The sequence below is a fragment of the Stegostoma tigrinum genome, chromosome 20 (genome assembly GCF_030684315.1).
Source record: "Stegostoma tigrinum isolate sSteTig4 chromosome 20, sSteTig4.hap1, whole genome shotgun sequence".
Classification (NCBI taxonomy): Eukaryota; Metazoa; Chordata; class Chondrichthyes; order Orectolobiformes; family Stegostomatidae; genus Stegostoma; species Stegostoma tigrinum.
This window is the reverse complement of record NC_081373.1, coordinates 12,301,004-12,318,744: the sequence shown is the minus strand read 5'-3', so window position 1 is coordinate 12,318,744 and position 17,741 is coordinate 12,301,004. Positions and strand designations below refer to the sequence as shown.

General features: G+C 41.9%; 1 protein-coding gene across 1 annotated transcript in view; it reads left to right on the top strand.

Annotated features, from left to right (window-relative positions):
* Positions 1-339: 339 nt before the first annotated feature.
* Positions 340-17,741, top strand: part of ubtd1b (ubiquitin domain containing 1b) — a 99,702-nt gene continuing 82,300 nt past the window's right edge. Inside the window, exon 1 of the mRNA XM_048551590.2 lies at positions 340-1,016. Within this exon, the coding sequence (XP_048407547.2) occupies positions 926-1,016 (91 nt within the window). The 5' untranslated portion in view covers positions 340-925. The remainder of the gene's footprint in view (positions 1,017-17,741) is intronic.

Below are 17,741 nucleotides of genomic sequence, written 5' to 3'. Positions count from 1 at the left end.
TGACTCCAGCATCTGCAGTTCTTGCGACCCCTGATCAAATTTAATTCTTTCAAAATTGCTTTAATCTTTTAAACTCGAACTCAAGATTTTAGACTGGAGCTCTGAATTAGTCAACAATTGATGTTACCCAGATTACCCCATGGTCCTTATTATATGGCACAGAGTAAAGTTTCCCCCATTTCTAGTTTCAGGGGGTCGCCTTAGTAACGGCTGGCATCCGGTTGCTAAGGAAGAGTACGCCGATGGGGGGGGCGTGGCAGGTGCCCGTGCGCGTGCGCGGTGGGCCGCGCGTCAGGTGTGGGAGGCCAGCGTTACCCAGCGTGCACCGGGCGGGGTAAGGCAACGGCGCAGGCGCTTTGGGCCGGTGGGTGTACATTGATAGTAACGTCGCTCAGGTGGGGAAAGGCTGGTAGTGGAGTGTCACTGCTGGTTCAGCTTCCGAAAGATATGGAGTGAAGCTAGACAGAATTGTATGTTCACAGATTAGACCAACTTTTGCTTTGTGACATTGAGGGAGAGAAAGCGCGAGAGAGCCTGCCTTATTGGCTGAGATGGGAAGGTTGGTGAAGCGATGAGAGATGTTGGTGTAGTTTTGCAGTAGCAGGTAAAGTAGGTGAGGGCCGACTGGTTGCCCCGGTTACGGGCTGTTACTTGGTTTGGGAGAGAGAGGAGGGGTAGTTCTGTGTTTGCACTGGGGTTTTGGGGTGGGTTAGGGATTATCTTGGATCCAAACTTTGCACGGACTGGTGGGTCTTAAAGGTGGACCGTGGGATTTCTTTTGTGTGCGTTTTTTGGGAGGGGATAGACGGCGAGTCTTTAAGAAAATGAATTCATGAGCTCCAGGGGACTTGCTGCGAGTTTCTCCCAGACTTCAGGTGGGTTTGCGGTTAGTGGGTGAGACGCACCTGGGTCAAGGGCATCATTGATGGGAGGCTGCGTGGGGACCCAACGCCGGCAACAACAACAGCAGCAACATCATCGCTTAGGGAGACGGAGTGGCAATGGGAGAAAAACAGGTAAGGCAGCAGAAGAGTGTAAAATTATGATAGCGCCCAGTGTTTCCGATTGGGCGTGCTCAGCAGGGGGCTAATGGCGTAGGACTTTTTTTCACTTTTGGTCATAATTTTAGTTCCAGCAATGCAATATATTTTCCATCGTGTCAGTGTTGTGTTAGTAGAATCGCCATCCAAATTGTAGTTCACTAAATTAATGAGAAGTCTGTTCACGCGCTGCTTTTGGAAGCTACTTCCTTATTTATATTTCTTCCATTGCTACATGGCAAGGCCCATCTATCTACTAATGTTAGATTTATGCCTGTGTTGATACTGATACTCAGACATTTATCATTTTTTCAGGATAAAAGCTCGATGTTTTAATGTAGCCATTCAGTTTAGGTGAACTTACCTTGGATATGTATCAGTGAAATTACTTGTTCTAGCTCTTTCTTTCCCACTCTCATCTCTGACCTCTGTATTCTGCCCCATGTAAAAGCTTTGTCTCCAAAGGTCTGTTTTTGCTTCCTGGATGCCAGTTTTATACCCAGGTGGGCAGGGAGATTGAATGCTGCTTGTGATAGCAGCAGACCTGCTGTATATCTGGTCGATTCTTAGACACACAGCTTGAGTGACTGCCAGCAAGTCTGGTTATCCCTGAAATAGTCAAATTCAATAAAAGCCATTTTTGGATAAATAAGCATTTTCAGTAATGTTGATAGTAAGGGTTAAAATTTTACTTTGTAGCTGGAATGTGTTTTCTTTTTATGGAATTAATTTTTCATGTCAATCTTATTTGCATAAGAAATTTATTTAACTGTTTTCAAAACAAAGTTGATTGCTTTACCGACCAGAAAAATTATTTGTTTTGCCCACCTGGGTGGCTGATATTCATGTTAACCTACACTTAAGGTCAGATTTGAGTAGACTGGCATTAGCGAACAGACCTCCGGTATCAATACCTCATTCTGCTTCTCCTATCCCAGCAGAACTTTGCCCAGTTTTTCATTGATCTACAGTTTGGGGGTCTGAGATAAGATGATCAGATTTAGTAAAGTGAATGTTAGGAGCTTGTGATTCACGCAGGTATTTCATAAGCTGTATTCGTAACTAAGTTATTTCACAAGCTGTTTTCGTCATCCTGCAATGGAGGACAAGTCTATAGGGACACACCCCACTTAATTTACCTGTAGCTGCTTCAGATGAATAGTCAACTAAAATATTTATCCAAAACAGTTCCTGGCAGGAATTTCCATATAATAAGTGAAGTGGCAATGTTCTGCAGAAAATTCAACCGGTTTATCTTTGTCTAGGGTTCACAAATGTAATTAGTGCCTGAAAAGGGAAATAATTGCCGGGTTCAGGAAAAAGCAGGGGAGGGGGTTGAGGTAATTAACTCTGGTGAAGAGTTTGCATGGAGAGAGCAGACAGTGATTTTTCTGTGCGTTGTTCTATGATTTCCAACATACATGACTATAGTCACAATAACAACACTGAATGAGGTCTCTGAGCTGACTGAGTGAATGATAGCAAAAAAAAACATTGTCTTTCTTTCCCATAGCCCAGTACTTAGTATCCTTAATGTATTTCCAATTTTCTTTTGAAGACTAATGAAGTTGTGTGCAGATTTATATCTTCAAATTTAGTACTAGTTGAAGTTGAATACCTTTGCAAATTGTTAATTGAGCTTTTTCATAATTATGTCTTCTACGAACTTTATTTGTAACATTTACATATTAGCATATTCTTTCCAGTTTTTGCAATGCTTATTTATCTTATGTTTCTACAATAATTTAAAATGATTGCAGTAAGGAAGCAGAACATATTGCTTTCTATATTGCATGACAAAAGCAACCGTATTGGGGATTATTTCCCAATCTAGCGGTCTGGTATAAGATTGTGGTGGGTGATTTGCACCAAAGTGATGAACCAAGAGCTCCATGTGGTCTAACAGATCAACCCTAGTTTTGCAATTAACTCTGAAAGTTTGCACATTAGGATACAGTCTAACAGTAAGCACCATGACAGATTGTGTGGAAGCTTAATTTGTACGTAAATCTCTTAGCGACCGTTGTAGTTTGTTGCATTTGTACCACTGTTCGTGTCTGACAGGAGATATTTCTTTTGTATAGTGGAATGAAGTATAAAAATATGATTGAGTTTTTCCAGCAATCATCTGGCAGCGTTTGTGTAGAGAGAGCCTAATTAACATTTTCAGGTCCAGTGACCCTTCATCAGAACCCGGCAACTTGATTTCCAACAACTGCAGTTCACTGGGTTCCTTTGTATAGAAGTATGAAGTTTGCAGTGTTATGATACACATTTATACACACTGGAGGCATTCAACTATGTTCATGGGGAGATAATCGTGAATGATATGTTAGTGACTGGCTTCATTAATTATAGATGATACTGTAATTGTACAGTCTAGCTTTGAAATAAACGAAAGAAAAGGCTTCTTATCCCAGGCTGTTAAGACTAATGCAAAAAGAGCTTTCAGCCCTTCATTATTAACTGATTCATCTCTTTTCCTTCTTATAAAACTAGATATGACAAATGTGTCTGTGTATCCAGATTTCACCCAATTTTTAGCAAATGCTGTTATGCTTGCATGCTGGCCCAAACAATGTGCCAGTCCAATCTTTTTGAATCAATAATCTCCTATGCTGTAAATGTCTTTAATTCTGTGATCTCACTCTGCCAAATGCCATTCTTTCAAATCCCTACTTTGCTTCTTTTCTTTGCAATAAACATTTAAAACCTGCTTTTGAAATGTTTTTTTTGTGTGCAGTGTCTTGAAAAAGTTTATTTTTATTTTATCTACGTTAATATGCTGTCTACTCCATGAATGGAAAATCAACAATAAATTAGTCTTTTGGCTGTCTAGGACTGTACACTCAACTGAATCGCTTTTGGTGAAGCTATGGAAGCATATCTGGTTTGTTTCTAGCTATCTTTTTGGTATTGGATCAGATTGGGAACAGTAAACGGTCATGGTTTGGTAGTTTATCCGTAGGATGAATGGGAACAGCACCAATTTTTAGGACTACTTTGTACCTCAGAAAAAAACTTCTGTTGTAAATTGATTTTGATTCTATAACTGTTAACCAAATCTGTTAATTCAGTTTTGCAAATGTCGCTACCCAATAGAGCAGGTCAATCTGGTGCTTAGTTTATGTGAAACATGGGCCTATGGTAAATTTATCAAAATTTTCATGATCTATACTAGACATAACAATGTTCAGTTAGTTAGAACATAGAACATAGAACATAGAACAGTACAGCACAGAACAGGCCCTTCAGCCCACAATGTTGTGCCGACCATTGATCCTCATGTATGCACCCTCAAATTTCTGTGACCATATGCATGTCCAGCAGTCTCTTAAATGACCCCAACGACCTTGCTTCCACAACTGCTGCTGGCAACGCATTCCATGCTTAATGCATAAAAACCCAAAAAGGATGTGTTAACAAGTGGAACAGTACAGCACAGAACAGGCCCTTCAGCCCACGATGTTGTGCCGACTAGTGACTATTCGTTCCAAGGGGATGTTGTGAAGCAATTCTTCTGAAACAGGGCACCACACCAGTGCTTGATTCATTCATGTTATAATGGTGTGGGGAAGGGAACACGAAGGCTCTGCACTATTTGAGCTTTAAGTACAGTACTATGCATCAACTGGCAGAGCACATGTTAATTTAAAACATCATCTAATATTCATTACAGAATACGAAATTCTGATTGGCTTGCCCTTTTCTTTGTCTCAAAATTAGAAAATGGTTGTTGAACAGAGGTTTCCATTTGAAGGTTAATTATAAACTTGAGATGTAAAATAACAATGTCAGTCATTCTGTTGTCTCTGAATCCTGTCTTTTTGTGCCTCCGCTGATGCTTGAGTAAGGCTTTAAATGTTAGTCAATCGTTTCTAATTCAATGAATTGCTCTGAAGCTTTCATTTTGGAAGTAGTGAATTCTATCGTTGAATGCAAACTTGACATTTTTATGGAAATGTATTTTTCCTCCACCAGTTGTCAATTGGAGCTTTTTAAGTGTGAATTTTGGTGTAATTGGTTTTACTCTGGAATCTGGTCTTTATATATGCCACAAGTGAAAGTAAAATGTCCTCTAGATCAATGGGGAATTATAAGATGATGGTTCAATAGACAAGTTGAAAAACCGAAGTGTAGCTGTTCAAGTAATCGTGATGCTAAATTCTGTCTTTTGATGTTTTTTCTAAAGCTGCTTCTGTCATAACTACTCATCATACTTACAGTTAATGACCAATATGTAAAAGATCCTGGATATAAAACCGGAGAGGGTTTTAAAACCCTCAGGTTTGTCACCATTTCTGGAAGTTGCAGAAACCCATTTTAACTTATTATATTGGGGTGAACACAAACTTGGATCTCATCACTGATTTTTGTTGAGGCCAACCACTTTTTAGAATGCAGTATTGAAGGTTAAGAACATAAGTGGATTGATCACTGGCCTATCATGAGTTAGCTGATTTTTTTTTTCAAAACAGCATTGGACAGAAATGGGGCAAAGATGAGACCGGATTTCTATGATTGCTGCCAACAGACCTTGTTGTAAATTGTTGTGTGGGCCTGACTCAAAGCTGAGATTTTCTGGACTGTGCTGCTTCCATAGTTGAACAGCTGAAAAGATTTGCTGTCTACCTAGGTGTAAATGTCAGCCCCATGGGTGGTGAAAAGAAAATCTGTTGCCAAGCTTGTATGGTTAACTTGTGTTGTTCCATTATGCAAAGTTGTTTGTACTTTGGAAAAGTAATCAATTACTCTAAATAGCCCTAAACTATTGGCAGTTAACACGCCAGGAATTGTAGAAGTATTGGAAAATGAAAAATTTGTTTTTCAAGTTATTTGATTTTGCTGACCTGTTGAGCTTTTAAGTACTATATTCCTTTTATATTACGCATGGAGTTTACTATTCATCTTTTTGCCTATGTACGTGAAACTTTTATTAGACTAACCAGGGAGGGTGTCATTTAAGATGTGTCAGAAAAAGCCGATTTAATGTTCCATCCAAAAAACTAATTTTTCTCAATGTTACTGCAACTTTGAAACCTTCAGAGAAATTAAATGTATTGCAATTAAATTTATTTGGACACATTTGAATAATTAATAACCAGTCACTTGTTATTTTAAAAATTGACTTTATTCTTGTTAGATTTATACTAGTGCTTATATTTCAAGTGAATGAGACAAAATTCATCTGATTTTGTTGATTGCATATAGCTTAAATCAAAAATTCCTTTATTACTGCATTTTTTTTCTTGAGTAAAGAGATCAATGGAAGGAAAGGATTTCCTGATGTATACAGTTGGTAAAATTGCCCTTCAACTGGTTTATTTTTATAAAAACTGTAAGAACTGCGGATCCTGTAAATCGGGAACAAAAACAAAGTTGCTGGAAAAGCTCAGCAGGTCTGGCAGCATCTGTGAAGGAGAAAACAGTTAACGTTTCGGGTCCAGTGACTCTTCCTCAAAACTTTTATTTGATTTTTGTGATGATATGCTTTTTGTTCTTTTCCCTAACATAGTCACTGACAGTTCTGTAACCACTGTGACTTTATTGCTTATTTTATGCTGTTTAAAATATGCCATGCAAACATGTTCAGAACATCAGATCACTTTTGTCCTTGCTCAATATGTTTTAGATCTTGTAACACAAACCTGGCAAACAACGGTTTCAGACGCAGTCCAAGTGGCAGCTCTGAAGAACTACATCAGCCTCAAGTATAAAGATATAATTGCAGCACCGTAAATAGACTTGACATGGGAGTTTATGGTCTCAAGTATCCACACTCCTTGTATTTTGTTTGGACTGCAAGTTATGTAAGCAACTGGTGCAAAGTTAAATCAGATGACGTGCGTACTAAGATGGACAAATGGCTCTGTGATGTTACTGCTCTTTTTCCACCCACTGACTTTTTATATCAAGTAGTGGAAGAGAAAAGGCCATTGTACAGATATGTATTGAAAGACAATTTAAGGGTATGTCACAAATTACAAAAATTCTCTGAAATGTCATATCAAATTGACATTATGCTGAAGATTTAGTGGAAAATAGTTTTGAATAAATAGCAACCACCCATATTGTCCTTCGTATATGGATTTCTATATGGTTGTTTGCATGATTTTCCACCATTTAATATATTTGCTGCAACCATCCCCTTTCAGTTGAGGGTCTACATAGCCTACTTGGCCTACTGTGATCGAGGAAAGTCACTGGATAGTCTCACAAGTGTCCCTTGTTCAATCAGATGTAGTTTATTGCACGTTAGCGATGAAGAATAAGTTACACTTATACCATAGACATTGTTAAAGAGACTGAGGAGGACTCAAGTGGTAGGTCTTAGTCCCTTTGAGGCGTTAGCCTGTTCTTCCACCAGGCCCATAGATGTTGTTTATGGCGCTCCTCCCATACTAACTCTTTCAGACCCTGACAGCTTTGCGTCACAATAGTGGTTCTCCACATTTTTAATTTGTGATGGTGAAAAGGATTTGTCTCCCCAGTCCCACTCAACTGTATCAACATGTATATGTATGGTAAATGGTTTGAGAGCAATCTAATCCATTGGGTTGAGACACTGTCCTCTCTGGTGACTGTAAATACACTTTTTTTATTGTGAATTGAATCTGTCTCAATCCATTCAGTGTAGCCTCAAGAACCCTACATTGAAAACTGCACAGAAATCGCAATTTCTTTTTTGCTCAAAACGCTTGGTGTGTAGGGGAAAGCAAATGTTTCAAACCAATTTTTGAGGGCTTCAGGCTCTTTTGATGTGGAGTACTTGGAAGTGCACTTCCATAATTTTCAGAAGAGCAGCTGTAAGCCATTCAGCTCCTTGAGTTTGTCCTTCCATTTTTGCTGTAATCTAATCATGATTGGTTTGTCTTTTGTTCTGGATTTCTTCAAATGCGTCAATACAAATGCAATTGATTACTTTAGTACCCTAAGTTTTTTTTAAGGGAGAAAAAGAATTTGATGTACAGCTTCCTTTGTGAATTTGGGGATAAAGCCCCAATTAATTTCATTAACATATGGACTGCCTCTAATTTTAAGACTATCCCGTTGTCCTGCAACCTCACAACATGGAAAATTGTTTCTCTTAATTCTTATGGAATTCCTTTCCCATTAAACACTTTGGTCTAATGCCCCCTCAGTTTTCTAAACTAAATGGAATATAAGCTAACTTTATGCAGTGCAACTTATCATTTTGCCTTTCTAGCACCAGTATTCCTTGGAATCTGCTCTGTCTCCTGAAAATGCCTATTTAGATCCTGAGGTGAGGTGACTAAAACAGATTGTGAGATAGGGAGATTGTAGAGGCATTGGTGGTGATCGTAAGAATCGCTAATCGAGGAGGTTCCCTGAAGTCCATTATTTAAGATGAGATTGTGGAGAACTTGGATTTGTGTGGTAAAATAGTGCTAGGCCAGCGTGACTTTGTCAAGGGGAGGTCATGACTGGCAAAACTAAGGGGGTGACAAGTAAGTTGGATAAAGGGGAGCCATTGGATTTGGATTTCTTAAAGAGCTTAGGCAAGGTTTTGTGCAGGAGGCTGCTGAATAAGAGCTCATGGTGTTAAGTGCAAGGTACTAGTATGGACAGAGGATTGGCTGACTGGCAGCAAACAGTGTAGGGTTAAAGGGGTCTATTTCAGGATGACAGCTAATGACTTGTGCATTTCCACAGAGCCCACTGTTGTGACTCACTGTTCCGGATGGAGGAACTGAGGGCATTATCAGCAGGTGAATACAAAGATAGGTGGAGGGTCAGGCCATGTTAACGTGGGGAGTTTACAAGGCCCTCAAGGCCCTCCGCTTCTTCCTGTCCCGCAGGCCCGACCAGTCCCCCTCCACCGACACCCTCATCTGCCTAGCCAAACTCGTCCTCACCCTCAACAACTTCTCTTTCGATTCCTCCCACTTGCTACAGACTAAGGGGGTGGCCATGGGCCCCAGCTATGCCTGCCTCTTTGTAGGTTACGTGGAACAGTCCCTCTTCTGCACCTACACAGGCCCCAAACCCCACCTCTTCCTCCGTTACATTGATGACTGTATCGGCGCCGCCTCTTGCTCCCCAGAGGAGCTCGAACAGTTCATCCACTTCACCAACAACTTCCACCCCAACCTTCAGTTCACCTGGGCCATCTCCAGCACATCTCTCACCTTCCTGGACCTCTGTCTCCATCTCAGGCAACCAGCTTGTAACTGATGTCCATTTCAAGCCCACCGACTCCCACAGCTACCTAGAATACACCTCCTCCCACCCACACACCCTCCTGCAAAAATTCCATCCACTATTCCCAATTCCTCCGCCTCCGCCGCATCTGCTCCCAGGATGAGGCATTCCACTCCCGCACATCCCAGATGTCCAAGTTCTTCAAGGACCGCAACCCCCCCCCCCCCCCCCCCCCCCCCCCCCCCCCCCCCCCCCCCCCAGTGGTCGAGAACACCCTTGACCGCGTCTCCTGCATTTCCCACAACACATCCCTCACACCCCGCCCCCGCCACAACCCAAAGAGGATCCCCCTCGTTCTCACACACCACCCCACCAACCTCCGGATACAACGCATCATCTTCCGACACTTCCGCCATCTACAATCCGACCCCACCACCCAAGACATTTTTCCATCCCCACCCCTGTCTGCTTTCCGGAGAGACCACTCTCTCCGTGACTCCCTTGTTCGCTCCACACTACCCTCCAACCCCACCACACCCGGCACCTTCCCCTGCAACCTCAGGAAATGCTACACTTGCCCCCACACCACCTCCCTCACCTCTATCCCAGGCCTCAAGATGACTTTCCACATTAAGCAGAGGTTCACCTGCACATCTGCCAATGTGGTATACTGCATCCACTGTACCCGGTGTGGCTACCTCTGCATTGGGGAAACCAAGCAGAGGCTTGGGGACTGCTTTGCAGAACACCTCTGCTCAGTTCGCAATAAACAACTGCACCTCCCAGTCGCAAACCATTTCCACTCCCCCTCCCATTCTTTAGATGACATGTCCATCATGGGCCTCCTGCAGTGCCACAATGATGCCACCCGAAGGTTGCAGGAACAGCAACTCATATTCCGCTCGGGAACCCTGCAGCCCAATGGTATCAATGTGGACTTCACCAGCTTCAAAATCTCCCCTTCCCCCACCGCATCCCAAAACCAGCCCAGCTCTTCCCCTCCACCCACTGCATCCCAAAACCAGTCCAACCTGTCTCTGCCTCCCTAACCTGTTCTTCCTCTCACCCATCCCTTCCTCCCACCCCAAACCATACCTCCATCTCCTACCCACTAACGTCATCCCACCTCCTTGACCTGTCCGTCTTCCCTGGACTGACCTATCCCCTCCCTACCTCCCCACCTATACTCTCCTCTCCACCTATCTTCTTTTCCCTCCATCTTCATTCCGCCTCCCCCTCTCTCCCTATTTATTCCAGAACCCTCACCCCATCCCCCTCTCTGAAGGGTCTAGGCCCGAAACGTCAGCTTTTGTGCTCCTGAGATGCTGCTGGGACTGCTGTGATCATCCAGCCTCACATTTTATTATCTTGGATTCTCCAGCATCTGCAGTTCCCATTATCACTATCAGTTCACAGAAGGACTTGGATGTGCTAGTGAGTGGACGAAGTGGTAGATGGAATACAATGTGGGAAAGTGAGGTTGTGCACTTAGTCTACACCTTTATTGTTACTATCTATTTTCTAAATGGGGAAAAGGCTTCAGAAACCTGAAACTCAAAAGGATTTGGGAATCCTCATTCAGCTTTCTCTTTAAGGTTAACCACAGGAACAGTTGGCAGATAGGAATGTCAAATATAACATTCCTTAACACAGTGTGAAGCTGGATGGACACAGCAGGCCAAGCAGCATCTCAGGAGCACAAAAGCTGACGTTTCGGGCCTAGACCCTTCAGAGAGGGGGATGGGGACAGGGTTCTGAAAAAAATAGGGAGAGCGGGGGAGGCGGACCGAAGATGGATGGAGGACGAGAGTTGCAGTGGGAGAGAGATTCCTTGAGGTTGGTCTGGAGGGTAACTTCTTCAGGAGCCCAAGTTACCCTCCTCCCTCCGGACCAACCTCAGGGAATCTCTCTCCCACTGCAAGTCTCTTGTCCTCCATCCATCTTCGGTCCGCCTCCCCCTCTCTCCGTATTTTTTTCAGAACCCTGTCCCCATCCCCCTCTCTGATGGGTCTCGGCCTGAAACGTCAGCTTTTGTGCTCCTGAGATGCTGCTTGGCCTGCTGTGTTCATTTTGCCCCACACTTTGCAATATTCATGTTTGTGCCAAGAAGGCTAAAATACAAGAGTAGGGATGTACTGCCAAGGTTGTAGATGGCTTTTGGAATATTGAGTAGTTTTAGGCCTGTTTTCTGATGAAGAATATGTTGGTGTTGGAGGGAGTTCAGAGGATATTTCTGAGAATGACCCCAGGATAAAGGTCTTGTTTTATGAGGATGTTCAGGTGTCTGGTTCTGAACTCTTGAGTTTAAAAGGATGTGGTGGTGGATCTGATTTGCAACTTTCAGAATACAGAAGGGAGCAAATGCTGGCAATCACAGCAGGTAAGACAGCATCCAGATAGAGGGAGAACCTGTACATTTTGGGCCTAGATGACTCTTCAGAGCTCAAGTGCCGTGTCGAAGGGACAGCATTTATGTTATAGTTGGTGGGGTGTGGAGTTTGACAGTGGTGATGCGTAGAGTGCTGGTGGCTAAAAGAGAAGATATCTATCACCATCTTTTCTCCTCCACTCTGCATTCTATCACTGCCACACCCTATCCTCCAAACAACACCCCCTGCATGCTCAAATAAAGCATAATTGCTGCCCCCTCTCAACTGCACTTTGGCTTTGAAGAGACATCTAGACCCAAAACATTAACTTGCGCTTTCTCTCCGTGGATGCTGTCTGAGCCTCTGTGATTGCCAGCATTTGTTTTCAGTACAGATTCCAGTTTCTGCAGTAATTTGCCCCGAGAATATGGAGTATTCCTGGATAGAATGGATGTGGAAAAGATTTTTCCCCTAGTCAATATTCCAAAAGCCATCTACAGCCTAGTAGGAGAGATTTGGACCTGAGGGCACAGCCTCAGTGAAAGGATGATCTACCAGAACTCAAATGAGTAGGAATTTCTTCGCCGGGAGATGGTGGAACTAATTGCCATAGAAGGCTGTGGAGGCCAAGTCATTGAATGTAATTAAGACTGCATTACAGGTTCTTGATTGGTGGGGTGTTCAAGGGGTATGGGGAGAAGAAAGAATGGATTTGAGAACCAGATCAGCCGTGATCGCAGGGCAAAGTCAACTTGATGGGTTGAATGGCCTAATTCTGCTCCTATATTTTATGTTCTGTGCCCATCCTTCCTTTTGTGGAACTACCCCCTGCATGTTCCCCTTTTAAGCCACTCACCATCCTGACGTGGAAATATATTGACCTCCTTTCACTTGCCGGGCCAAAATTATAAATTACTTACACAAGCTTGAAGGTCTAATTAAACAAAATGGATTGCCTCAGCTCAAGAATGCAGCTCACCATAACCTTCAAGGATGTGTCAGGGTGGGTAATAAATGCTAATCCAGTCAGCAATATCCATCTCGTGAATGAATGTAAAATAATCGGATGGATGACCTCCCACTTGCTCGTATTGAATTCCACTTTGTAATCTGCCTTTGACCCGTTCTTGCACATCTGAGTCATATTCAGTGCTTTCTAACTTGATGGCATCTTGCGAACATGGTTGTAAAAATTAATACTTCCACCCCAGTTTTTGATGTCCCTGATGAAACCTGAGATTCTTAGGGAATCTGTTTTATTGGTCTCTCCAATGATCTGTACCTTAGTTTTAGCTAATAATTGCATCACCACAACAGAGATACTTTGAAAAGATTAACTGGCTATAAAGCACTTTGTGATTCCCTGAGGTTGTAGAATATACTGTGTAAAATCAGGACTTGAATTTCCACTTCCGTCCTCTTTTCAATAAAGTGTCATGAAAGATAAAAAAATGTCATGTAAATGTTCTTAAAAGCAATATGCATAGAAGGATCGGCTAATGCAGTTGGCTAGTTTGTGATGCAGTAACACCAATGGAATGGGTTTCAATTTCCATATTGGCTGGGGTCACCAGGAAGCTCTTGCCTTCTCAACCTTGCCCCTTGTCTGATTCATAGTGACTGTCAACTCACTGCTCGTTGTCACTCTGATTAATTACTCATTAGCGTGAATTTTTTATCTATATTTATAGACACTCCCTGATCCACAATGAGTCATATCCTTAAAACTTAATCCACACCATATCATTTACAAATCAATCTTGACTCTATCTGATCAGCTCGTAGTTGTCCAAATGCTTAGTCGTCTCTTTCTGATTAGGATCCAGTAGCATCCACCCACTTCTGTCATGACTGATGTTAAGCTCATGGATTGCTGTGCAAGCTTAATGCTGAATTAGGGTGCATGCGGTTGTCATGTTGAAACACAGCAACCCTAATTATTTCTCACTGGCTAAGATGCTTCATCCTAATAAGTGCCAAGACTACCTCTGATCATTCTGCAGGGATAATGTATCTTGAATTTGAGTGACATGTGAAACTGGGTGTTTAACACTTACCGGGCAGCAGCGAGTTGGGTGGTGTTTAGCATGAGCAGCATGCTGCCATTAAGCCAGAAAGATGTTCTGTTCATATGCCATCTGTATAATAAATTAGACTAATGATGCAATGGTAGATGTGTGTGGCTTAAAAGCAGGTGGATTACATTACAGTATAGTTCTACAGCAACTTGGAATGAGCAAGATACTCATGGTAACCAACCAGTCAGTGCTTGAAAACTTATGTCCAACAGTAGATGCAATTCAGCAATTGAACAGTGTTCATTAAACGGTCCTGAATGTACAGGAGAAGTGTGAAGGTATTTGATATGCTTGCCTTTATCGATTAAAGTATGAGTTGGAAGGTCAGCTTGTGGCTGTATAGGACATTGATTAGGCCACTTTCAGAATACTACATTCAATTCTGGCCTCCCTGCTATTAGAAGAGATGTTGTGAAACTTAAAGATTTACCAGGATGTTTCCAGGATTGGAGGGTTTGAGTTATAGGGAGAGGCTGAATAAGTTGGGGCTGTTTTCCCTGGACTCGGGCTGAAGGATAACCTTTTTTCGAGGCTTAGAAAATTGAGGGGCATGAATAGGAATAATAGCTAAGGTCTTTTCCCCACAGGAGGGAGTCCAAAACAAGAGGACATAGGTTTAAGCTGAGAGGGGAAAGAATTAAAAGGTACTTTAAAGGGAGGTGCATGTATGGAATGAACTGCCAGAGGAATTGGTGGAGGCTGGTACAATTACAACATTTAAAAGGCATTTGGATGGGTACATGAATAGGAAGGGTTTAGAGGGATATGGCCCAATGCTGGTAAGTGGGGCTAAGTTAATTTAGGAAATCTGGTCCGCACATTCGAGTTGGATGAAAGGGTCAGTTTCCATGGCATACTCATTGTGATCATCTAAATACTGTGATAATTGAGAATTGAGTATTGTCAGTCTGATTCCGTGTGGAGTCCCTACGTGTATTGGAAGCTCCACACGTTTAATATCACAGTGCTCTGTTTTTTCTTCATGGGTAGAAAGATTGGGTACACTGCACCTGTTTCAACAAAAAAAAGTGACAGTCGTTTGCTGGTTTGTTTCTCCCGATCAATTGGAGTCAACCTGCCTGGTTTAAAACGTAAACAAAGCATGGCAATATGTCATTGTCACCTGGTACGTTATCAGTGGTAAAACCTTTACTGGTCAGAGTGCAATTGCCAATTAATCAAATCTCATGACCAAATATAAACATTTTCCCTTACATTCGGTATTTCTTGCAAATTGTCCTGATGAGTGTAAGGTGAAAACTTGGACAAAACGTGTCTCTTTTTTTCTCTACAGGTCTCTAGTTGGTGGTATTAATCCCATCTAAAGTAAAGAGTGGCATTGTAATTTTGCAAGCCTAGAGAATAATGGTTACCTTGTACTGCTTTTTTAAAATTGAGTTCCATTCTCTTGTGTGAAAGTGGTTATCAAGTATTAATTCAGTTTTGCTATTTTGTTATTGTACACCATGGTGCCACTTAAATCTGTTAATAATGAGCCTATTATTCTTGACTTCTACTAGTAGGCTTAATTTTTATTCCAAAATGTGATTAGTCAGTCTTGCTTTTATTTGAATTTATTGTGCAATGTTTAGCTGTTGTGATGCTGGAATGGGATACGGATACTTTGTACAAGTAATCGCATGTTTCAAGAGATACATTCATGCCATAAGAATATCACCTCAATGCTAATTGAGACAGAGCTTACCCACGCTACTAAGCATGAATGAGTTCTACTTCTAGCTGAGTCAAAGATGACACCTGCGCCATCAATACTACAAAAATATTGTAATGTTGAAGCTCCTTACCGTCAGATGCAAACTGACATCAGTTAGAGTGACTCTACCTTTAAGTGGATGTGATGGTTCTTTGAGCAAAGGTTCTCCCAGTTTTGTAGTTGGCAGTCTTCGTTCAAGTGTTAAAACAAATAAACTGGTTATTCATCCCTGCTGTGAAATCTTGCTTTCTACAGCATGTCTACTGCATATCTCACTTGATTTTCGAACTGCAGGAACTGTTTGAGATGTAATGAATGAGTATCAACTGTGTGGTTGAAAAAAAGGTGAAATGGACTTGAATGAACTGTTAAACAGGCTGGAGGGACTGAATGGCCTACTCTAATTCCCCATGTATACAACACAAGCTTTTAAATTCTTTAACTGCTTACATGATCAAGAAAACTACCCACCCCAAAAAATTGCAATGCAAACCTATAAATTTATCAGCAAAATGAACAAAAGCAAATTAGAACAGTCCATCAATAGAAAGGCAGGGCACATACTGGATATCGGTAGTCATGTTCACAGTTGAGCTTTTAGATTAAATAGCAAACTAAATGTCATAAAACTGCTTTTCTCAACTATTTGAAACACTTGAATCATGAAGCGTTGCACAGTAGAGGATCCTAGCAAATCATTTGAAAAAAACAGATGAAAACCTTCGCATTCTTCAGACCCATCTCTGTTTCTTTCCAAAGTCACTGGCTTCACCAGTGCTAGTCTTGAGCCAAGTTAATTCACTGCCAGTGATGATAAATGGCCGAAGATGCTAGATGTGGTAAAGACTGATGTCAAGACCATGTCTCTCTCTCTGTTTTTCTAATTTGTGGACTGAAAGAGGTAAAGAACCATTTTAAACATTGAGGAGTGTTGAAGATCACTACTTGCTGAAAACAAGTAATGTGATATTGGTACAGGTCCTGTTTGCAAAGCTGCTCGTTCAAACAGCAAATGGTTTCTAGATGAGCTGAAATGAAAACTCTACAAATGTAGATTTGGCTAGCAACAAGTATCTGATTGGTCTGTGGACTAGTGACAAACCAGTTATTAATGATGAAGGCCTTGTTTGTCAACAAATCTACGGGTTCCCAGGTTGATGTATGAACAAGATGAGGAAAAAACTATCTCCTCTCCATAGACCCACAAGCTGTCTCTTTTTGTACAGCATAAACGGTTCAAACCTGAAGAACAAGTTTATTTTTTCCCCTTAGTTGATGTATCATCTGACTTGTAATAAGACAGATACTTTTCAAAGTGGGAGCCAGACACGCAGTGCCTCCTGCAAATTTTGTGAAAGCATTTGGAGAAGCATGATCGGGAAGGAGTGTTTTTCGTCAGCCCAAGTTACTTCGTGTGATAGGGACCGCCTTCCCAAATGCTCCCTCTACCTTTAACACCCTTTTTATTTTCTTTTTGGTGCTGATTACTATTCTAACTAGTAGAGCTTTATGCTGACAGTTCATAACTGTTTGCTTTTAGCTGGAGACTTTTGTATTTGTAAAGAATAGGAATCCATCTCAACTAGAGAAACCTGGTTGATGCCTGCTGTTAGCCTGGGTCTAAAAGACAGATAATTTGGAGAAATCTGCATCCTTGTTCAAATATTTAATTTTTGTGCTGACTGTGAGTATAGTGAGGGCTTTATCCACTGTGCTACCCCAGTGAACATAACACTACAGACCCTGACAACTTGTCATCTTCTGAACACGTACTCTGGCATTTGCATCCCTAGCCAATCCATTTTTGGTTCAGTTACAGCAATGGCATCTACCCCAAAATGTGGAAAATTGCCCAGGTATGTGCTGTCCATGGGAAGCAGGACAAATTCAACTCAGCCAGTTACCACCCTATCAGTCTGCTCTTGATTGTCAAAGTGATTGGAGGTCATCAATAGTGCTATTAAGTGGATCTTGCAAATGAACAACCTAGTCATTCCATCGAGATAGTTGGGTTCTACCACAACTACTTAGTTTCTGACATCATTGTAGCCTTAGTTCAAACATGGGCACTGAGTTCACATCTGGAGGTGAGAGGAGAGTAATTGACCTTGACATTAAGGTGACATTTGAAGTATCGCATCAAGGAGCCCCCAGATGTTAGGTTGAAAGACCTAGTCAGTAGGAAAACTCTCCACTGGTTGGAGTCCGAACTGGTGCAATAAAAGATGTTTCTAGCCCTTGGAGGTCTGTCATCTCAGTCTTAAGACATCACTGCAGGAATTCTTGGGGGTAATGTCCTAGACCCATCCAGCTGCTTGCTTGCCTTTGCTTGTATCATAGGAAGATGTTTGCTGATTGCACAAATTCTGCACAATTT